This window comes from Ammospiza nelsoni, chromosome 27, assembly GCF_027579445.1.
Source record: "Ammospiza nelsoni isolate bAmmNel1 chromosome 27, bAmmNel1.pri, whole genome shotgun sequence".
Lineage (NCBI taxonomy): Eukaryota > Metazoa > Chordata > Aves > Passeriformes > Passerellidae > Ammospiza > Ammospiza nelsoni.
The window spans coordinates 2,075,511-2,099,434 of NC_080659.1; the positions used below are offsets into that span (position 1 = coordinate 2,075,511).

The 23,924-nt window shown below is 51.9% G+C and overlaps 1 protein-coding gene across 2 annotated transcripts in view; it reads right to left on the reverse strand.

Annotated features, from left to right (window-relative positions):
* The window catches only part of REXO1 (RNA exonuclease 1 homolog), a 51,042-nt gene extending 34,125 nt beyond the window's left edge, over positions 1 to 16,917 (reverse strand). The window contains exon 1 of one of the 2 annotated variants that reach the window (XM_059489710.1): positions 16,637 to 16,917. In XM_059489710.1, coding sequence (XP_059345693.1) covers positions 16,637 to 16,826 — 190 coding nt within the window. In that variant the 5' untranslated portion in view covers positions 16,827 to 16,917. Of the gene's footprint in view, positions 1 to 7,995; positions 8,221 to 16,636 lie in introns of those variants that run through there. The other variant, XM_059489711.1, reaches the window with a different exon arrangement.
* Positions 16,918 to 23,924: the final 7,007 nt, after the last annotated feature.

A 23,924-nucleotide genomic window follows, 5' to 3' on the forward strand; every position in this document is an offset into this window, starting at 1 on the left:
GGGAGCACCTGGGACAGTGGAAGGTGTCCCTGCCATGGCAGGGGTGGCACTGGATGGTCTTGAACAAACCATAAACCACAAACCATTCTGTGATTGTGTGGAATCCTTTCAATCCCAGCTGTGCTCAGGGGGCTCCCAGGTGTGGCTGTGGCTGCAGGGCCAGGGAGGAGCTGCCTCTGCCTGGGGAGCTCCCTGGGCTGGGCTGAGCAGGCAGAGGGGTCAGTGGCACTGTGTTTGTGTCCCCAGTGGAAGGACACGACTCCAGTGAGGATGCCAGAGCCTGCATGGAGCTGATGGTGTGGAAGATCAGAGAGGCTGCCCCTGGATCCCTGGCAGTGCCCAAGGCCAGGTTGGATGGACTTAGAGCACTCTGGGATGGTGGAAGCTGTCCCTGCCCATGGTGGGGGGTGGCACTGGATGATTTTAAAGTCTCTCCCAACCCACACCATTCCAGGACTCCAACAATGACAGAAGTTTCAGGAACATTAACAGCTGCTTTTTGACTCTGAACTGTTTTCAATCCTTGTTTTATCACAGCATCTCTGGATGCTGACATTCCAGAGGAGCTTTTTGTTCTCTGCTACAAGGACAGTACAAAACTGGCTCTCTAACATGGATATGCTAAAAACCAAACAAAGAGCAAAGAGAAAGAAAACAGAAAATTAAAAACCTCTCAGGTCTAAGAGGGATGAGAGAATTTCTCATAACAGTCAGGGTTAAAAGAGCTGTTTCTACCATTCTCGTAGGACTGAGGGGTTTGGGGTTTTTTGGGGGGGCAGGGGTAGTTTTGGGGGTTTTTAGAGAGAATACATAAATGCAAAGCTTCCTTTGGCAACAGGAAAAGGATCTCTCCAGCAGCTGGCAGAACTGGCCCCCGAGGAAGCAGAATGAAAGAGGCTGGGTTAAAATCAAGGCAGCAGTTTCAGAAAATACTTTTTATTCCTTTGGGTTTGCAAGGTTTTTTTTCCAAACCAATTAGCTCCTGATTGAACAGGGACTCTGGGCAATGGCAGAGTGATGTCACCACCCTCCACAGGCCTGCCTGAGCCCTGCTCAGAGCCAGAAACGTGGGGAAAGAGGAACAAGGTGCTATTTCTACAGCCAGTTCCCCTCCAGCTATTGCAGAGAGCTGTAATGATGACACAAAGAGCGATCCCAAAGCCAGGGTGTGCTCCTCCCTGGGACACAGGGAGGGAGCAGGTGACAAACCAGGGACAGAGCAATTCCTGGTTAGAAACCTTGAAGAAAAGCAGGCAACAAGGCAAAAACAACAACAAACCCATATGCAAACAGCAGCAGCATCAAGGCAAGACTATGTAGAGATTATCAGAATTGTTAGGGATAAAATCAGCCTAAGGAGTGAGAAGGAGCAGACAGCTCATGTCTGACCATGGGTGAAACATCAGCTCCACACTGGCAGAAAGCAGCAGGAGTCAGCTACTACCCTCTAAATCTGGACTGAGACCTCAAATGCAGCACAAATGTTTGAAAGGAACAGCTGAAAGGCTGATAATTCATGCAGGGCTAAATATCAGATGGCCTGCAAACAGAGAACACAGAGTCTGGATGTAGAGACTTGCCAAAAAATAAAGCAACAAACCCTAACTAAACAAAAGCCACCTTGTACATGCAGAAAACCAAACTATTTTAAACATATCAGGATCAGGGAGAGCAGAGGGCAAGCCCAGCACAGACATGGTGGCTGCTGCTTATCTCTAGCCCAAAACTGCTGGCACATTTTCTGTGGCTGGAATGATGAAAACACACATTATAACCTCAGGACATGCCACAGGCTGGGAGACAGGGCAGGGAAAGAGCTCTGTGCAAGTGTGGGGGAGGCCTGATGGGTTCTCCAGCACTGCTGATCAAAGGCTGCCTGCCCATGAAAGGCTGTGAAAGTGGCTCCAGGATGCCCATCAGCACCAGCCCCTCAGGCCACCAGGCATCTGCAGAGAATGCAGCAAAAACAGGGCAGCAGAGGTTTAATTAATACAAAAACAAATATATAAAAAAATTATATATATATATATATATATATATATATATATATATATAACATTTTAATATATTTTTGTACAAATGTTACAATATATATAAATATGTATTATATATAACATTTTATATATAACAGTCATACAAAAATATTTCTATATAAATTGAAATGTATATTTATATATTTATTTATATGAATATAAACAAATATATTATTATAAAATATATAAAATATTTTATATGAAAATATTTTAGTATATAGTATGTGTAAAATATATTAAAATTAATATATTGTTTATATAAATATATATAAATATAGATAAATATATATTATCTATATAAAATAGATATCATTTATGCTGTATATAATATATAATGTACATTTTTATAATTTATATAAATTCTATTTATATAAATATATTTATATTTATAGAATATATTTATATTACAGTATAGTTGTACTATACTATAATATAAAGTATATTATATTTATAATATACTATATTTAGTATGTTATATTTATACTTTATTATTTATATTAGATAAAAATATATAGTTATATTTATATAAATATTAATATTTAGTATAGTTGTGGAATATTTATATTTTAGTATGGTGGTTGAATATTTATATAGAATTGTGTTTACATTTATATATTATATATTTTGCAGGATTACTTATAGTTCTACATTTATATATTTATTTAATATCAATTTTATATCTATTTATATGTATACATATATGATGAGGCAGAAGCACACAAGTCCAAACCAGAGATGCTCAACCTGCCATTTGAAATCAGCTTTTCAGCTGCCAAACTAATCCCAGGAACCAGGAAAGGGAAGGATCCTGACCTCAAAGGAGTCTGCTTCATGTTTTCTTTTCTTCCTCTTCCCTTCCCCAACCTGGGCACTCAGAGGTGCAGGATGAGCTGCACTGGGTTTGCTGCTCTGCAGGATTGAGGCACTGCTAGGGAAGGAATTCTTTTTGGCGGGATGGAAAGCACAATCTGCTCTGACCCTTGGGAATCACGAGATAATGAGACTTGAGATGCCAGCTCCTGGCAGGATTGTGAACTAAACACTTTATAAAGTACAAACTATTAAAAGAAATTATTGTACCTCAGACACGTGAGAAACAAAAGGTGAGGTTACCATCAATATTATAGAAAACCATTAATTAATATTAAACAAGTTATTGATATTAATCTTATTAATATATCATTAATAATTATATCTATTATATTAATAGAGACACAGAGGTCTCTATGCAGAACCTCAGTGAACATTTTATTTAACCTCAGTGAACATTGTATTTAACCCAGGACTGCTTTAGAACACACCCAATTGAGCTGTGCTTCAATCAGCCACTGCAGCACAGAAAATATAGAAACACAGAACAAGATTCTACCTAAAAAAACCAGGCTGATGGGTTTTTTTTCCTAGTTACTGTCAGGATGATTGAGGGACACAAAGCCTCAGTTCCAAGGTGGAGCTGGATTATTACAAAGCTTCTCTGAGCCAGACTCCTCACTGGTCCTTCTAGTTTGGGCAACAGGCAAGGGCAGTAAACAAAGCTGACATTAAAGAAGAGTGGGAGGACAAGGTCACCTGTGTGAAGGTAAAACTTACTTTACAGTGAATCATTCCAGAGAAAATTTTTATTTTATTTGTCCAGGCCTAATACAGCACATAGCTGAGATGCCTGAAATACAGAAAAGCCCAAACGTGTCACAGGTGAGCTGTATGATCATGGCAAACCTGCAGGTTTTGGAAAAGGACTCCAGCTCTTGAATGCATGTGGGAGACAGAATCCCAGACTGGTTTGGGTAGGAAAGGACCTTAAAGCTCATCCAGTGCCACCCCTGCCATGGCAGGGACACCTCCCACTGTCCCAGGCTGCTCCCAGCCCCATCCAACCCTGGACACTCCCAAGGATGCAGCAGCCACAGCTGCTCTGGGCAGCTGGATGGCAACTGCTTCTCCCAGGTCCAACAGAGCTACCCAGCTGCTGCCAGACAAAAAGGCTGCAAAAATTAGAAATTTTCAAATTTACAGCAATTAGGAATTCAAACAAAAGGCTCTGTTGGCCAAGCTGCAGAGGGACCAGCACGGGTCAAAAGACATTGAGCATTTCTTGTAGTGAACCCACAAGAAGGACATTGAGGGGGTGAGGGTGTCCAAGGGAGGGAATGGAGCTGGGGAAGGGTCTGGAGCACCAGGAGAGGCTGAGGGAGCTGGGAAGGGGCTCAGCCTGGAGCAAAGGAGGCTCAGGGGGGCCCTTGTGGCTCTGCACAGCTCCTGACAGGAGGGGACAGCCCAGGGGTTGGGCTGTGCTCCAGGGAACAGGGACAGGATGAGAGGGAACAGCCTCAGGCTGGGCCAGGGGAGGTTTAGATTGGAAATTGGGAAAATTTCTTCACAGGAAAGGTTGTCAGACATTGGCACAGGCTGCCAGGGCACTGATGGAGTCCCTGTCCCTGCAAGTGCTCATAAATGGTGTGCATGTGGCACCTGGGGACATGGTTTAGTGGCTGGGCTGACTGCTGGACAATGATCTTACAGCTCTTTTTGATTTCCAAGCCCTGCTGCTGCTGCTGAAGGCACCCACTGCCCTGGGTCACCCGCAGCTGGCAACAAAAGGTGCATTCATGGGGAGGTGGGGAAGGTGGAAGCTGTTTGGAGACTCTTTGGGAAAGGAAAAAATAAAGGCATTTTTATTTCACGTCATCGGAACAGCTTTGTTGGCTTAAGGGCTCGCTGTGTTTACAGTGCCAGCACTCAGCAAAGGGACAACCTCTGTGATTGCAGAAAAATTATCACCACTGGAAAATCATTCTGAGCTTTGCACTTAACACTTGACAGAAGGGACAGTGGTGCCTCAAGAACAGAATGTTTCAGAGAGGTTTTAGCAGCAGCCTGAGTTCTGCTACTCTTCAGAATTAAAGAGCACACAAGAAATGGCAGGTTTTGGCACAGAGCTTGTTCACCAGGACCCAAAGAAAATTTCCAACAATTAATTTAACAATAACATACAACCACTTGGAAATAATTAACACTGAGATTTAAAGTAGTACATTTCAAATAATCATCCAGAGGAAATGGGTTAGGTGGGCAGCAAAGGGGAGCTAAGAAAAATGTTTCTTCAACTTGAATTCCAAACGTAGTCCAAGGATTTGCTTTGATCCTTTTTTGTGTTTTTGAAAAGTAAATCTAATTATAAAATTAAGTGTTAAATGCAGAGATAACCCTGTGTTGGTCAAGGAACACCAGGAGCAAGGTTTGAGAGGCATTAGAGGCAGAAGAATCCCTGTGCACTCCTTGGATTTGTTCTCCAGGGGAGGCATTTAATGCCACAGCCTCAAAGTACATCATGAACCTCTACAGTCATTTCTTCAATGGAAAAAAGGATGCTAATATGAGAAAAGAAAGTCTGATATTAGCAAGACTGAAAAACAGTCTGAACAGTCATCTCTCACTCCAAGGTATTTTTAGCCTGCTGGGTTCCAGCAGGGCAGTGCTGGTTTCCCCAGGTGTTGTGGCCAATGGGGCCACCTGTCCCCATGGGCTGAGCCCCAGGGGTCACACTGAGGGACAGGAGCAGCCAGACAGCACCTCTGCACTGCACCCTGAGCTGTGTGCTCAGCCCAGCCATCCCAGACTGAGGGCAGGCAGTGCCCAGAGAGAAATCATGCAATGATTTGGGTTGAAAGGGACCTTAAAGCCCATCTTGTTCATGGACACTTTCCACTGTCCCAGGCTGCTCCCAGCCCTGTCCAGCCTGGCCTTGGGCACTGCCAGGGATCCAGGGGCACCCACAGCTGCTCTGGGAAATCCATTCCAGGGATGGATTCCACAATTCCTGATTCCCAATCTCCCACCCAGCCCTGCCCTGTGGCAGTGGGAGCCATTCCCTGTGTCCTGTCCCTGCAGGCCTTGTCCCCAGTCCTGATCTCCTGAGACAGGGACCTGCCCAAGGGGGTTCATTCAGCCACAGCAGCTCCAGAGGGTCCTTCCAAAGCTGGAATTGTTATCAGGGAACTCATCAGCAGCTCAGACAGAAACAACCTGGGATGCAGCACCCACCTCCTCAGTTTATTCAAGGCAACACAACTTTGGGCATGTGATAGATGAGTAATGCAATATTTGACTCTCACAATTAAAAGGCAAATATCCTGTATATGTATTAAGAGAAGTTCTATAGATTTATAGTTGTGTTTTACCCCTTTTGTGCTGTCATCAGGGGTGCCCTGGGTTTGGGACATTTGGGAGGGTGGGATTGTCACTATGGCAGCACCTGAGCTCCAATCAGGATTTAAGGAAGTGAATTGCACAACTGGACAGCAAAGGAACCAATGGACAGAACTTTGGGAGGGGCTAAAGGGTTAAAAGGTGAAACCTCCACTGTGTGGGTGAGCACATGGTGGGTAAAATCCTCCTCTGCAGGTGCTGGAATATTTTCTCTATTCAGTCTGCTGTTGTATTTTTATAAGGTTTTAATAATCCTTTTACACTTTTGGAAGTGAGTATAACTTCTCGCAGGCAGTTTTGTCTGTGGTGCAGCAAAAACAAGAATCTGAAAGGTCCTCAAGCCACTGAGCGTGACAGGGAGTCCCCAAGGACACCTGGGGCTGTCACTGCCTCCCACAGCAGCACCACCTCAATCCAGGGATGCAAAAGCCAGGACAGGATGACCTGGCCCACACCAACCCATCACTGCCACCCCTCCATGCCCAGAATCACTGACAGTCCCACCCACCCTGCTGCAGAACAGCATCAAGCTCTGTGAGACATTTTCCTAAGAGGAAATCACAGCACTGGCACATTTCTCCCATAACTTAGGAAAAATGTGAGAATCCCAACTGACTGGATTGGCCAGGACAGGCAGAGGACAAAGACAGGCACCCAAAATACACCCTGACCCCACAGCCTGTCATGCACAGGCTGGAAGGAGTGTCACCATTTGAAAATCTGGATATTTGATGTTTGGGTTCTTTGGAGATCTTTCCATTCCCCTTCTCATTTTTGCTATAAAGTTACTCCTCAAAATATAGGAGAAATTGAAATTCTCTTTGGGGAAAAAAAAACCCAACAAAACAAACTTAACAGAGACTTGGCTTTTTCCTCTGAGGAAAAGGCCAGAAACCATTTCCACATCTCCTGTGTAATAAAATTAAGGATCTACTCAAAAATATAATTAGCAGAGCAAGTCTTCTTTTCAAAGAAAAAAAAATTAAATATTTCAGGTATTCTGGTAACTTCTCTCCATTCAACTTCACCTTGAAAGCTTACTCCAACCAGCACAGTCACAAGCAGCAACACCAACCAGTCCTTTAATTTTCCAGCCTTTTTCTGCATGCTCCAGATAAGTTATCTTCTCAACACCTGTCTGATTCTTTAACTATTGTGGGGGGGAAAATTCCCACTTGTGACAAGAAAAAAAGAAAAAAAAAAAAACACGAAACCCAAAACTCAACTATTTCAACTTAGTCACAACTGAACATTTGGAAAACAAAGTTAAAAGCTAAAGAAAAACAAACACCTTTCAAGCTGTATTATATTAAAATATTAAAACATTTAAGGTGCGATGTATGAAAAGCTAAAAGCAAAACTTCAACTGTTTTTAAAACCTGTCTGGCTTTAAACAATTCAAAAGCAGGAATTAAAACTCTGCAGCTCCTTTAGGTCTCAGACACCTGCAGCTTCACAGCCACTTTTAACCACAGAACCCAACACCCCAGCACAAACCTCCCTTCAATAAAATCCCAAAATCCACAGGGGGATTAAAAACCCTTGTAAACCAAACCCTCCAAAGCCAATGTGGGCTTTTTGCACAGCATAATGAATATTCCAGAGGCAGGTGACACTCAGGTCCCTGCTCAATGAATGGCCACCATGTGAAGCCTCCCTGGAGAAGTCGCTTCTCTCCAGCTGCTCCTTCCCAGCTGCGCCCCCCAAACCTCCACCAACCCCGCAGGACTGCAAAAACCTCAGGAAGAGTTACCTGAGCTGCCGGGGCTCGATAAGCACTGCAGGTATTTGTTCATGCCGGAGCTGCCCGGCCGGGCTGGCGGCAGCACGCGGTGCGCAGATGCTGACACAGCACTTTGTGAGCACCGGGGCAGGACCGGCCCCGGTCCCGCCTTCACCCGCCGGTGCTCCCGGCTCGGTGGGGCTCATCAGAGCTTCCCGAGCCCGCTCCTCTTTCCTAGAGCTGCTGCCCTCACTTTGGGGAGTTCCTGACCTCCTCCTCCTCCTCTCCCCAGTCCCCACCTGCGGCTGCTTTCGGCTTGGTCTGAGCTCCGCACCCTGCGCGCAGCAGCGCCGCAAACTTCCATCCCCGGCCGTGCCGAAGCAAACCCCGCAGCTCTGCAGCCCCCGGGACAGCGGGACAGGAGGTGACACGGCTGGGACACAACCTGGGGAGGAGGTGACAGGGCTGGGACACAGCCTGAACCAGCAGAACAGGAGGTGGCACGGCTGGGACACAGCCTGGGGAGGAGGTGGCACGGCTGGGACACAGCCTGGGCCAGCACGGGATGAGGTGACACAGCTGGGACACAGCCTGGGGAGGAGGTGACACGGCAGGGACACAGCCTGAACCAGCAGAACAGGAGGTGACACAGCTGGGACACAGCCTGGGGAGGAGGTGACACGGCAGGGACACAGCCTGGGCCAGCACGGGATGAGGTGACATGGCTGGAACACAGCCTGGGCCAGCAGGACAGGAGGTGGCACGGCTGGGACACAGCCTGGGCCAGCACGGGATGAGGTGACATGGCTGGGACACAGCCTGGGGAGGAGGTGACACGGCCGGGACACAGCCTGGGCCAGCAGGGGAAGTGACACGGCAGAGACACAGCCTGGGGAGGAGGTGACACGGCCAGGACACAGGCTGAGCCAGCAGGACAGGAGGTGGCACGGCTGGGACACAGCCTGGAGAGGAGGTGACAGCACTGGGACACAGGCTGGCCCTGCCTGTCGCCGCCTGCCCCAGCCCACGGGAGCCACCCGGCGTCTCCGCCCCGGCCAGCACAGAACGCCCCGGGAAGCGCTGGATTACTGAATTGTGCTTCCCAGTGCACGGCCGGGCTTGGCTGGAGATTAAAAACATAAATTAGAGGAAGTGTTCACATGTCAGGGAGGAGAGGAGTTTTTCAATCCCGGGATTGCAGACACAGGGCGGGCAGAGAGGAGCCAGGGACTCACCAGCACTGGCACAACTCCAGCTGTGCCAAACCCAAGATCCTGCTGGCTTGATGAGATCTGCTCCTACCTCCTGCTTTTCACACACCTGGAACTGCCCCACGTGGGGAGACTCAGATGCAGGACAGAATCTCCCCACAGCCACAGAAAAACCAAATATGAGAAGTGTCCTGTGAGGCTTGATGGAGATCTGCTCCCACCTCCTGTTTTCCACACATCTGGAACTGACCCACGTGGGGAGACTCGGATATTTAGGGGAAAATCTCCCCACAGCCACAGAAAAACCAAATATGGGAAGTGTCCTGTGAGGCCACACTGATATCCTGGCACTAAGGGCACCTGCACCTGTCCACCCACAGGAACACCCCAAAAACAGCACAGGGAAATCACCACAAATCCCAAACTGCTGAAAAGACTCATTCTGACCTCATCACCAACTGGTTCTTCACTCTTCATTTCAAAACTTGGTTAAAAATAAAATCCATTGGTGGCATTTTGGTAATTATTCTCCTAAACACAGATGTGGGGGGGAAAGCAGAATTGATGCCCCCTCCCAGTTCAGACTGGAGCACCCAACACTGAACACCTGCTTTGCTCTGTCAGTGAAATGATACTGAAAACACTTGGGGTTCCACTTCTGCTGGAGCAAATACAGTAATAAAGCTCTCTGCTGAGATGATCGTGCACAACATCAGCTCCAGGAAGGAAAATGCACTGGGAAAGATGCTTTTTCATCTCTTCTACAACACAGTGTGAGCATGGCCTGCAATGTGAGTCATGCCAAGGCTCTAAATCCCAACCTGTGCCAAAGCTGCTCCCACAAACAGGCACAGCCCCTCGGCAGTGAGGAACTCAACAATGGCCCTGACCATATGGGGTGATTAAAGATGGGTTTTAGCTTCTAAAAAGCCTCTCTAGGTTTTACAGAGTATCACAGAACCACAGAATGTCCTCAGTTGGAAAGGACCCTCAGGGATGATCAGCCCAGCCCTGTCCCTGCACAGCCACCCTGTCGCAGACATCTTTTATGAAAAATCCTTTCCTTTGGATTTTTCCTCCTGAGAAGCTGAGAAGCGTCAGGAATAAAATGCAAACATTGATTATGTGCTGCTGTGGAATGCAACAGGTGCATCTGTGATTAGCCCATGTTGGATGTTTGTAATTAATGGCCAATCACAGTCAGCTGGCTCAGACACAGAGCCTGAGCCACAAACATTTGTTATCATTCCTTCTTATTCTATTCTTAGCCAGCCTGCTGAGGAAATCCTTTCTTCTAGCATAGTTTTAATGTAATATATATCATAAGATAATAAAGCAAGCCTTCTGAAACATGGAGTAGATCCTCATCTCTTCCCTCAACCTGAGAGCCCTGTGAACACTGTCACACCAGCCCAACACCCCCACCCTGAGCACCCCTGGGAGCTCCTGCAGCTCTGGCAGCCTTGGCACCATTCCCTGGGCAGCCTGGGCAGTGCCCAGCAGCCTCGGGGGGATCATCCTGGTCACAGCCATCCTCTGTGGCTGCTTTTGGGCAGAAGAAGGGAGAGGTGAAATGATCCTTGCACCAGTGACAGGATCCAGGGTAAAGCTGGGGAGATAAGCCAAGGATTTCTCCACACTTGACCTGAGCCCCACAGTGTTGCAGCAGCTCAGTGTGTCAATCACACAGAGGAGCAGAACTCTGTCCCTGACACCTCCCACAGATTTGATCCAGGTCTAACCAGCAAAGCTTTGTACACCCAGAGAGAAAACTGCTCCACAAGCTTTGGGCCACATCAGAAAACTGCTGAGCAGCTCAGTGCACCCCACTGCAGAACAAAATACCTCAGGCAGGGTGCTGAAAGCCTGGCTGGCTCTTCCCATCCCACAAGAACACAAGGATCAGGACCTGAGGGAGGCGGCTGCAGCTGTGGCAGGCCTTGGCATGGAGCACAGGGCAAGGTTCTGCTCCCCGAGGCTGCTGGGCACTGCCCAGGCTGCCCAGGGAATGGTGCCACAAGGCTGCCAGAGCTGCAGGAGCTCCCAGGGCTGCCCAGGGTGGGGGTGTTGGGGTGGCTGGCAGGGACAGGGTTGGATTTGATGACCCCTGTGGTCCTTTCAAGCTCTGGCACATTCCAGGATTCTGTGATCAATGGCAGACAAAAGAGCTCAGAGCTCCAGACCTGGGTGCAGCTTTCTGCTCTGGGTTCAAAACATCCACCTCCAAACCACCCCCAGACAGCATCAAACCAGCAAACCAGGGCTGCCTACCTTAAGATATTTATGAAGAGCTGTATTATGCCTCTTTTATGTCTTTCAGCATACTCAGGACCTCTGACTTTAAAGAGAGACCTATTTTTCCCCTCTACAGCTCTTGAAAAGACGCTTTTAGGACTGAAGGCAGCTCTTCCCTCCTCCTTACAGCGCATGCTTTCAAAGCACTTCACACACATTCAATAATCTTTTCATCCTGCTCTGAAGCAGGTGGGTTTTAGTCGTCTCAGAGATGGAAAAAGCACTTCAGCCAAGTCAGGATGAGAATTTGCAATCTCCAGATTCCAGTCCTGACAAGAAAACCCCATCAGCCTCAGCTCAGCACAGAATTTTCACAAACCTCCAAAGCAGGATGAGAATTTGCAATTTCCAGATTCCCAATCCTGGACAGAAAACCCCATCAGCCTCAGCACAGGATGTTCACAAACCTCTAAGGCACCAATATTCTGTTACCACACAGGTAATTCCTGCAATAAAACACTGGAATAGATTTCCCACACCAAGCATTCCAATGTTTCAGACTCCAGCTCAAATGTGCCCCTGTCTCAACATGTTTGTATTTATGGATCTGCTTCCAGATGAAGGGAAAGGGAAAAGGGAAAAAGGGGAGGAAAGGAAAGGAAGAAGGAAAGGAAAGAGGAAAGGGAAAAGGAAAGGAAAGGAAAGGAAAGGAAAGAAAGGAAGGAAAGGAAAGGAAAGGAAAGGAAAGGAAAGGAAGAGGAAAGGAAAGGAAAGGAAGGAAAGGAAAGGAAAGGAAAGGAAAGGAAAGGAAAGGAAGAGGAAAGGAAAGGAAAGGAAAGGAAAGGAAAGGGGAAGAGGGAAAAGGGGAAAGGGAAAAGGGACTCCTGATAATCCAGCAGCAGTCAGGGAAAACTCAGTCCTGCTCCTGCAGATCTCCAAGAGGAATAGAGGGCTCAGCAGCACTGCCCCCAGCACTGTGTGTGCAAAACAGAGATCATTTATGTTATGAACACCTGAAACTTGGGAAGGCCTGGAGCAGTGAGGGTGGGCAAAAAAAGGAGGGGAACAGTGCTGCATCCCATTAATTCCTCTTTCCACGTCCTCTCTGCTCCACCTGGCACATGTGCATGTCCTCCCCCTCCACAACCCTGCCAGGGCCAGCTCCACTTGCAGTTTTCAAAAGCTCCTTTCAAAGCTACGAATTGCACCAAGAGTTTTGGGGTTCCTGCCAATCCTCTGGTGATCCTCAAACATCAAAGCCAGCCCCAGCCTCAAATCAATATGCTTAGCAGGCTGCTCCTTTAGATGTTATCCTTTTTTTTCTAGGCACCATCCCAGAAAACACCAATCTGTGCTGTAGCTCTTGGTGTAGAAACCAACCTGCCTTGGCAAAAAAAAAAAAAAAAAATTACATTTTTAAAGCTTCTGTATCGAGTGATGTGATTAAATAGGTCAGACCTGCCCATGTGCATGGTTAGGAGGCTACTTCAAAACAAAACAGGCAGTTCCCCTGGCAGGGAGCACGCCCTGGGGGATGGAGAAGCTGCTCCCAGAAGATGGTTGCCAGGTTCTGGCTGAGTTACTGCACCCTCTAGCGTAAAACCTCCAGATCCTTGCAGGCCAAGAGCCTGGGGCAGGCAGGGAATGAGAGGAGCACTTCAGCCAGAATCCTTCCCAGGAAACTGAGCCAAGCACTGCAAAATAACTGCAAAAGTGTCTCCTTGCTCCTACAGGAATCAGGAACATTTTGTGATCTGCTGGAGTCTGTTCTAAAAGCCTGAGATTGCAGCAGGACCATTGCTCATGTCCCATTTCTCAGTTGGAATCACAGAAACCCAGAATGGTTTGGGTTGGGAGGACCTCAGAGCCCACCCAGCGCCACCCCTGCCATGGCAGGGACACCTCCCACTGTCCCAGGCTGCTCCCAGCCCTGCCCAGCCTGGCCTTGGGCACTGCCAGGGATCCAGGGGCACCCACAGCTGCTCTGGGAAATCCATTCCAGGGATGGATTCCACAATTCCTGATTCCCAATCTCCCACCCAGCCCTGCCCTGTGGCAGTGGGAGCCATTCCCTGTGTCCTGTCCCTGCAGGCCTTGTCCCCAGTCCCTCTGCAGCTCTCCTGGAGCCCCTTCAGGCCCCAAAAGGGGCTCTGAGGTGTCCCTGGAGCCTTCTCCTGTCCAGGTGAGCAGGCCCAGCAGTGCCAGGCTGGCTCAGAGCAGAGGGGCTCCAGCCCTGGAGCATCTCCGTGGCTCCTCTGGCCTGGCTCCTGCTGCTGTTGCCCAGGGCTGGGGCAGCTCTGCAGGTGGGAGCCAACACAGAACCAACATTAAAAAATGTCTGGAGGCAAACCCTGAGCTCAGACAGAACTCCCAGCTCCCTGTTATGCCAGCTGTGCCACGTGCTGGATGCCAAGGGTTTGGCAAAGAGGCAAGAACAGGCTCTGAGCTGCCTGCAGGGAGCAGTGCCTGGAGCTCAGCCTCCTCATCCTGCTCCTTCCACAAGTGACAGAACCTTCCCCTGGGAAACCAGGCCCACACTGGGGCTCTTCTGTGCCAAAAAACTCTCCTAAGTGCTGTAGATTAGGTTGGAAATGAAGAAAATATAGAAACTATATAGAATAGATTCTATACAAGAATTTCTATTGAGAAATAAGAATAAGACTAGAATATTAAGACTATAAGAATAAGAATTTCTAATAACAAATTCTATAAGAATCTGTATAAGAATCTGTATAAGAATCTGTATAAAAGAATCCCTATAAGAATCCCTATAAGAATCCCTATAAGAATCCCTATAAGAAATTATTTAAGAAATTCTATAAGATTCTATAATAGTTTATTCTATAAGAAATTCTATAAAGAAATTCTATAAAGAAATTCTATAAAGAAATTCTATAAAGAAATTCAGAATATAGAGAATAGAGACTATATAGAATACAGAATATATAGAATATAGGGTTAAGAAAATATATTTCTTTCATAGAAAAAGTTGTCAAGCACAGCAGCACCTGGGGCAGACCAAAGTGAGCAATTCCAGTTCCAAAACTGACACTCCACTCAGATATTTAAAAACCTGCAGGAACAGCACACTGAAAGATAATTATAACATCATCTAAAGAACCATCCTAAAGCATTCTAGGGAGCTTTTAAAATTTGAAAAAACACCAAAATTGGCAAAAAAACACTTTATCTTTTTAACAATTATCTGCCTGTGACAGCCCTGAGAATGCTTCTTTTACTTTAAACTAAACTAGCAGTGGTGGTAAGCTGACCTGGTAACCAGGAGACATCAATAAAGAATCCTCTTCCAAACTTGAGAGCAACCCAAAGTTAAATAAGCACACAAAAAACACAACTTAGGCTTTGTTTTGGCAATTTCTGCTTCAGATTATTAGAAACTGTCCACACCAGCATTATTATCCCATTACACCTAACAGAAATAAAGCTTTGACATAAAGAAAGCCAGCAGGGCTCTTCTGGGAGAAGAATGCAGGCTTTTTTTCTGCCAATAAATCAGCAGAACAGCAAATAATGGGAATAAATAAAATGACAAGAGCTGCTGGAAGAAGGGCCAACAATAGCTCGCTATTGATCCTGGTGGGTCTGTTCCAGCTCAGGATATTCCAGGACTGCCTGAATCACTGGGGGTTTGTGCCAGGCTGCCTTTGAGAGCCTGGCAGTGCCCTGTGCCCCACAAGCTCCTCAGGGGCTTGGAGCACAGCCCCAGCACATTCCAGTATTCCCAGTATGGATCACTGGGCATCACTGGGCCCAGCGTGGACCACTGGCCCAGCACATTCCAGTATTCCCAGTATGGAGCACTGGCCCCAGTATGGAGCACAGCCCCAGCACATTCCAGTATTCCCAGTATGGAGCACAGCCCCAGCACATTCCAGTATTCCCAGTATCGACCACCATGGACCACTGGCCCCAGCATGGAGCACTGCCTCAGCACATTCTGATATTCCCAGTATGGACCACTGGCCACAGCATGGACCACTGCCCCAGCATCTTCCAGTATTCCCAGTATGGACCACTGGCCACAGTATGGAGCACTGCCCCAGCACATTCCAGTATTCCCAGCATGGAGCACTGCCCCAGCACATTCTGATATTCCCAGCACGGACCACTGCCCCAGCACATTCCAGTATTCCCAGTATGGAGCACTGCCCCAGCACATTCCAGTATTCCCAGCATGGAGCACTGCCCCAGCACATTCTGATATTCCCAGTATGGACCACTGGCCACAGCATGGAGCACTGCCCCAGCATCTTCCAGTATTCCCAGTATGGACCACTGGCCCCAGTATGGAGCACTGCCCCAGCACATTCTGATATTCCCAGCATGGAGCACTGCCCCAGCACATTCCAGTATTCCCAGTATGGAGCACAGCCCCAGCACATTCCAGTATTCCCAGTATGGAGCACTGCCCCAGCACATTCTGATATTCCCAGTATGGACCACTGGCCACAGCATGGAGCACTGCCCCAGCATCTTCCAGTATTCCCAGTATGGACCACTGCCCCAGTATGGAGCACTGCCCCAGCACATTCTGATATTCCCAGTATGGACCACTGGGGACCCACCGGCACCAGCACAGACCATTACCCCAGCACATTCCAGTATTCCCAGCATGAACCACTGCCCCAGCCCCCAGTATGGACCACCATCCCCAGCATGGATCAACCCCTGGCACGGACACGGGGGGCTCTGGCTGACCACAGCCCCCCAGAGAGCCCAGCCCGGGCCCTGCCTCCCGCTCCAGGCGGCTCCAGGATCTAACGGGAGCTGTCAGCAGCTCTGGAACCGGCCTGACACCTCAGCCCCACGTGAGCCCAGTGCCCGGAGCGACAAAGAACGGGACCGGGGCAGCGCCGGGGCCGTCCCGGAGCCTCGGGACGCTGCCCGCCAACCCCCGGTGGGATCACACCGAGCCCAGCCACCCTCAGCGCTGAGGTTCCTTCAAACCCTCCCCGGACCCCGGGGCGAGCTGACAGCCACGGGCAGGGCTGGGCTTGGCCGGTGACACCGGCAGACCGCGGGATCTGCACTGCGGAGGGGCTCGGGGGCTGAGGCGGGCCCTGAACGGCGGGCAGGCGGCAGGGGAGGCGGCCAGACACGGGTCTGCCCTCACCGGGGGAAAACACACGGGGCAGGGGGAGAAAGCACCACCGGGCCGGGGCCGCGGGAAGGTGAGGGGGCACCGCGGCCGGGCCGGGCCGTACCTGCGCCGTGTCCGAGCGGGAGCCCCACGCTGGGGTCGCCTGAGGCTCCGGAGGCTCCGCACGGCGCCGGGGCCACCGGGGGGTGGCGGAAATGGCAGTAGGGCCTGCGGCACCCCCGGCCCGGCCCCGACCCCCCGGCGTTGAGGAACGGGCAGTCGATGCCGCGGAAGTAGCCGGTGGATCTGAGCATCCCGCCGGCTGCGGGGCGGGAGCGGGGCCGGGCGGGCGGAGGAGCCGCGGGCGGCCGGGACGCGCTCCCGCCTCACACGGCCGGTACCGGCCCCGCCGCCATCTTGGGAGCGCCGGGCGCGGCAGCGAGGACCCCGCGACGCCGCTGCCCGCACAGGGCTGCCCGCGGCGCGCCTGACAGCGGGGTGGGGCGGGCGGGGCTGAGGGAGGGGCGGGAACGCCCACGGGACCGGGAATGGCCTGAGGGGGACCCGGAGTGTCCTGGGGGGGTTCGGGAATGGCCTGAGGGGGGACCGGGAATGGCCTGAGGAGGATTGGAGTGTCCTGAGGGGGACCCGGAGTGTGCTGAGGGGAATCCGGACTGTCCTGAGGGGGATCAGGAACGTCCTGAGGGGGATCGAGAATGGCCTGAGCAGGCTCCGGAGTGTCCTGAGGGGGATCTGGAGTGTTCCGGGGAGGATCCGCAGCGATCATGGATCCAGCCCCTGTCCCTGCCCAGCCACCCCAACACCCCCACCCTGAGCAGCCCTGGGAGCTCCTGCAGCTCTGGCAGCCTTGGCACCATTCCCTGGGCAGCCTGGGCAGTGCCCAGCAGCCTCGGGGGGCAGAACCTTGCCCTGAGCTCCATGCCAAGGCCTGGCACAGCTGCAGCCCTTGCTGGGCTCCCGTCCCTGTGCCAGAGCAGAGCTCAGCCCCTGCCCCTGTGCCTGCCCTGGGGAGGAGCTGCAGCCCCCGAGGAGCCTCCCCTCAGTCTCCTGGCTCCAGCCTCAGCTGCTCCCGTTCCCCCGGGCCCGGCCGGGCTGCAGAGCCGCCATGCAGAGCCAACGCTCTCAGGGGTGCTCACGGTAGGATTGTTTGGTATCTGCAGGGCTGGGAGTTGGACTTAATGATCCTTATGGTTCCCTCACATCTCAGGAAATTGTTTTGTATTACTGATTTTTTTTATTTTATTTTTATTCCCCAATGAAGAACTGCTATTCTTATTCCCATATCTTTGCCTGAGAGCCTCTTAATTTTACAATTGTAACAATTCAGAGGGAGGGGGTTTACATTTCCCATTTCAGGGGAGGCTCCTGCCTTCCTTAGCACACACCTGTCTGTTCAAACCCAGACTGGGGCATCCACAGCCTCTGGGAATCCCCTGGCACTGCCCCTGGTGGGGGCTCAGAGCAGGGAGACTCCACCTGCAGCAGGTGAGGAAGGTGCACAAGGAGGAGCTGGCCTTGGCCAAAGGGAGGGACGAGGGAAAGATTGCAGAGCTGTGTTTTGTAATAGTGTTAAGTGAAAAAAACTTCACTTTGTTTTCCAAATTTGGCACAGGCTGCTGCCTCCTCTTGCCCATTGCTCCCATGGCATCCCAGCAGAGCCCAGGAACCAGCACTGAGCAGAACCAGCAGCTGCTGCTCCTGGGAAAGCTGAATCATCCCTAAAGAGCTTCTAAAAACCAGGAAACCTCAGGAGGTAAGCTGCCTTCCCTCGGGCAGAAACCCTGCCCTGGTACTGGGGAGGGCTGTGCTGAGACCCCACCCAGAACTCCCCACCAGGCCTGGGAGAGCAGGCTCATTTCCCCCCACAAAAACAGAGTGGTTTCATTTTTATGGTGTGGTTAAATCTATTTTATAGAACTTCAGCTGTAACAGAGAAGCTTCAAGAAAGACACACACATAAAAGTTCAGATACATGGGGTATTTCCCTGCTTTATCATTCTCATCCTGTGCTTCTTCAACTCACAAACCAGTAAAATAAAGTGGTATAAATGAAATGAAATTAAATAAAATATAAAAGAAACAAAAATAAGAAAAAAGATAAAATAAGAAATAGAATAGAATAAAATAAGAAATAAAATAAAATAAATAAAATAAGAAATAAGATAAAAAATGAAATTAAATAAATTAAAATAAGAAATAAATAAGAGATAAAATAAATTCAAAATAAAATAAAATAGGAATAAAATAAGATAAAATAAGAAATAAAAATTTAAAAATAAAATGTAATAAATAAAATAAAATAAAATAAAATAAAATAAAATAAAATAAAATAAAATAAAATGCTTGTTTCTGCCCAGGTCTGGAGGCCCCCACATGGAAATCCTTCCCAAAATTGATGCTGTTCTTGCTGTTGCCTCCTCACTAAGCTCAGCTAACTGGGATACCCACTCAGCTCCCAGTCAGGAGCACTGGGAAAGCTCCCAAGGCTCGCTGTGCACACCCAGGCAGCTCCTCTGGAAGCAGCACCCCCAATTTCCCCCACCCTGCTCAGCACCCCAAGGAACCCCTCCAGCCCTGCCAGGACCTGAACCCCCCCAGTGTCCTGGACTGACCAAGGGACCCCCAAACCTCACCCCAGCACCTCAGAGCTCCTGAGCCTCTGCAGAGAAGGGAGGGGACCCCCAGACAGTGAGGGGACCCCAGACAGAGGCTCTGATTCCAGGGGAGGAGGGCACGAGCTGGGACAAGGGGGCACAGCACAGGGTGGGGCTGTCCCTGACCCTGCAGGGACACGGGGACAGGGGTTTGGTCCTCCCCTCCCCAGGAGAGCCAGGCAGGGGCAATGTCACTGCAGAGTCACCCCTGGCACTGCCCTTCCTGCTGCTGGGGGACACAGGGACTGTCCCCTGTGATAGGGACACACCACACTGTGCTGGGGGACACAGGGACCTGTCCCCAGTGACACCACACTGTGCTACGGGACGCAGGGTGACACACTGTGCTGAGGAACAGTGACCTAGAGACCTGTCCCCTGTGACAGGGGGACAGACTGTGCTGGGAGACACATTGTCCTGGGTGACAGTGACACAGTGACCTGTCCCCTGCAACAGGAGACATCACACTGTGCTGGGGGACACAGGGACCTGTTCTCTGTGACAGGGGGACACCACAGGGTGCTGAGTGACACAGAGTGACAGAGAGACGCCACACTGTGCTAGGGGACACAGGGTGACACAGGGACCTGTCCCCAGAGACAAGGGGACACCACACAATGCTGGGTGATACAGGGACCTGTCCCCTGTGACAGGGACACACCACACTGTGCTCACACTGTGCTGGGTGACACGGGGTGACACAGGGACCTGTCCCCAGTGATAGGGACACACCACACTGTGCTGGGGGACACAGGGACCTGTCCTGGTGCCAGGGTGGCCTCATCCTTGCTGGGTGTCCCCACACTCAGGACCAGCGGTGGCCCAGGAGCAGCCCCAGGGCTGCCAGGGGGTCACTCCTGGGTCCCTGCCCCCCCAGCTGCTCCCTGCCCTGCCATCCACCCCAGCTGGGGAATGGGGTCGAGTTTTGGGAGAAGAACCCAAAAAAATGGAAACCAGACACTGGTGTGAGCAGAGCCTCCCCCAGAGACCCCCAGTCCCTGCTCCTTGCTCTGCATCACCTCATCTGAGCTCCCAGGACGAGCTTCTGCTCCCCAGGGGGGAGATTTTCTCTGAATCCTCATGGGAACATTTCCAGCCTCAGCACGAGGTGCCAGAGGGGTTTGTGGAGCTGGAGAAGGGAACAGAGCTGGGAGAGCAGGAGCTGCCAGGACATCCTCACCTGGGTCACACCTGCCCAGGGATGGGCTCACCAGGAGGGTGACATCGCTCCCAGCACTCCCAGTGCTCCCAGCACCTCACCCTGCTGCCACCCTACATTTAACACCCCATGGTCATGTCCCCCATGGGAGTTCCTTCCCAGGCAGGGGTTCTCTGTGACACCCCATAATGCCATCCACATCCTGGGCAATGGCCTGGCTGCTGCCTCCCCCTGCCCAGCCCCAGCCCACGGGGTACCAGCCACCCCAAAGGGATGCTCCAGCCCCCCACGGTTCTTCTGGCACCCCAAAGGGATCCTTTCCCCTCCCCACAGGTGTTTCCAGTTCCCCACATTCTTCTGGCATCCCAAAGGGATGCTCTCCCTTCCCCAGGAGATGCTTCAGCTCCCCATGTTCTCCTGGGCCCCCAAAGGGATCCTTTCCCTTCCCCAGGGGATGCTCCAGCTCCTCACAGGTGTTTCCAGCTCCCTACAGATGTTTCCAGCTCCTCACATTTCTTCTGCCACCCCAAAGGGATGCTCCAGCTCCCCACAGGTGTTTCCAGCTCCCCACATCCTTCTGGCACCCCAAAAGGATGCTTGCCCTTCCCCAGGGGATGCTCCAGCTCCCCATAGTTCTTCTGGCACCCCAAAGGATGCTCCAGGTCCTCATGGGTGTTTCCAGCACCCCACAGTTCTTCTGGCACCCCAAAGGGATCCTTTTCCTTCCCCAGGAGATGCTCCAGCTCCTCACAGGTGTTTCCAGCTCCACACAGTTCTTCTGGGCCCCCAAAGTGGTCCTTTCCCTTCCCTAGGGAATGCTCCAGGTCCCCACAGTTCTTCTGGCACCCCAAAGGAATGCTTTCCCTTCCCCAGGGGATGCTCCAGCTCCTCACAGATGTTTCCAGCTCCCCACATTCCTCTGGCACCCCAAAAGGATGCTTTCCCTTCCCCAGGGGATGCTCCAGCTCCTTACAGGTGTTTCCAGCTCCCCACATTCCTCTGGCACCCCAAAGGGATCCTTTCCCTTCCCTAGGGGATGTTCCAGCTCCTCACAGGTGTTTCCAGCTCCCCACATTCCTCTGGCACCACAAAGGGATGCTTTCCCTTCCCCAGGGGATGCTCCAGCTCCCCACAGCTGCTCCTGGCACACCAAGGGGCTGCATCCCACCCCCTCCTCCAGGACGTTCTGGTCCCTCTATGGGATTTTCACCCTATGGGGATGCTCTGGCCCCTACAAGGATGCTTTGCCTTGGCCGCTACCAGCCCCCCAAGGAACATTTCCGTCCCGCAGGGTGTCCCAGCCCGGTGCGGGGTCCCAGCCGAGCTGTCCTGGCGCTGTCACCGCGGGGCTGTGGCGGCCCGTGGGCCTCCCTTGGCCGTCCCAGCCTCCAGGAACGCTCAGGCATAGGATGACAAAGGGAAGCTCACAGGGGGCAGCGGGCCCGGCCCCGCACTCCTGAGAGAGCTCCTGTGGACAGAGGAGAGACGGGAGGGGACAGCGAGGGGGGCTGGGGGATCCCGGGGAGGTGGGAGATTCTGGGGAGCTGGGGGGATTCTGGGCAGTTGGGGGATTCTGGGGAGATGGGGGATGTGGGGAGCTGAGGGATCCTGGGAAGTTGGGGAATCCCAGGGAGCTGGGGGATCCCAAGGAGCTGGGGAATGTGGGGAGCTGGGGGAATTCAGGGGAGCTGGGGAATCCCAGGGAGTCGGGGGATCTGGGGAGCTGGGGGATCCCGGGGATCTGGGGTAATCCCAGGGAGCTGAGGGATCCTATGGCATCCTGGGGTTCCCATGGAGCCAGGGGAGCTGGGGGGTCAGAGGGAGCTGCAGAATCTGGGGCTGCCCCACATCTCCAGGAGCTGAAAGCAGCCCTGGATGTCCCTGGCACAGCCCTGGCAGGGCTGAGGTCCCTGGGGTGGTTTGGGAGGTGCAGGAGGAGGTGCAGGGACTGCTGTGGAACCCAGGGTGAGGAGAGGGGCAGAGGGGGTGTGTGCACATCTGTGTGTGTGTAAGTGTGAGTGTATGAGTGTGTCTGAGTGCATATCTGTGTGAGTGTGAGAGGATGAGTGTACATCTGCGTGTTGTGTATATGTCTGTGTATGTGAGTGCACATCTGTGTGTGTGTATGTGTGTGTGTGTTTGTGTGTGTGTGTGTGTACATCTGTGTATGTGCAGGTCTGTGTGTGTGCAGGTCCCTGTGTGTCTGTGGACACCTCCTGTGCGTGTGTGCAGGTCTCAGCAGGGCTGTGCACATTCCTGTGCGTGTGCACACGTGTGCAGGGGCCCCTATGTGCACACCTGTGCATGCACACGTGTGTGCTGTGTGCCCACCTGTGCACAGGCAGAGCAGGGTGGGGCCATCCCATGGATTCCCACCCAGGCCCAGGGTCCCAACCCAGCTCAGGGACCTTCATGAACCACAACCACCACCTGCCACCCCTGTCCCAGCCCCAGCCAGCAGGGCAGGGCTGGGTGCCCCCCTGGATTCTGGGTGCCACTCATGAGTTCTGGGTGCCCTCTCAAGGTTGTGGGTGCCCTCAGGGTTGTGATGTCCCCAGGGTTCTGGGAGTCTCCAGGGCTGTGGGTGCCCTCTCAAGGGTGTCCCCAGGACTCTGGGTATCCTCTCAGGGTGTTCCCAGGATTGTGATGTCCCCAGGGCTGTGGGTGCCCTCTCAGGGTGTTCCCAGGGCTGTGGGTATCCCCAGGGCTGTGATGTCCCCAGGGCCATGGGGGCCCTCTCAGGGTGTCCCCAGGGTTGTGGGTGCCCTCTCAGGGTGTCCCCAGGGCCGTGGGTGCCCCCCTGCCCCCCTGCCCGTGTCTCACCAGGGAGGTGCCGCCGGTGTCGCGGTGCAGCCTCAGGCTCGTCGGGCTCTGTGCTGCTCGGGGAGGGGGACACAGCTCTGCTCCCACAGCTGTCCCCATTGTCCCCACTGTCCCTAAGGCCTCCACCTCACTCAGCAGAGCCAACACATTCCCCCCTCTCCTTGTCCTTTCTGTCTCCTTCCCTCCACCTCAGCCAGCACCGCGCTGTTCTGTCACCCTGGCATCCTCTCCCAACGCTGCCCCTTCTCCCAGCCCGACCTCCGAGGGATCCTTCCCCTCTGCCCTTTTATACCGTCTTTGTTCATATGACAAGCACGTGGAAAACCAGAGCAGAGCTCGGAAAAAAGCTCCTTAAGTTGCTTTAATTCAGTTTCCTGGATCCCATGACTGAGCTCGGCCTCTGAGCGAGGTCTCATGACTGTGGCACGCAGGCCCCGGCCATCAAAAGCCTCATTTATGCCCCAAATGAGACTTAAACCCCTCTTGGCCGGACCCAACATCCCCCATGCCCAGCCTGGGCCCCTGGGCGCCCCTGGCTGGGGGCTCCAAACTGGCCAGAGGGACACCTGCCCTGACCCTGCCCTGCTCTGGCCGCAGGAGGGACTCTGGGGGCACTCAGGGCCTTGGCTCTGCCTGTCCCCTCCAGGAAAGGACACTGCAGAGTCCCCATCCAGGGACCAAAACTGTCCAGCCCTGTCCCCCAAAAAGTGTCCTGCCTTCACCCCAAGCTGCAACACCAGAGGAGGGGACAGAAG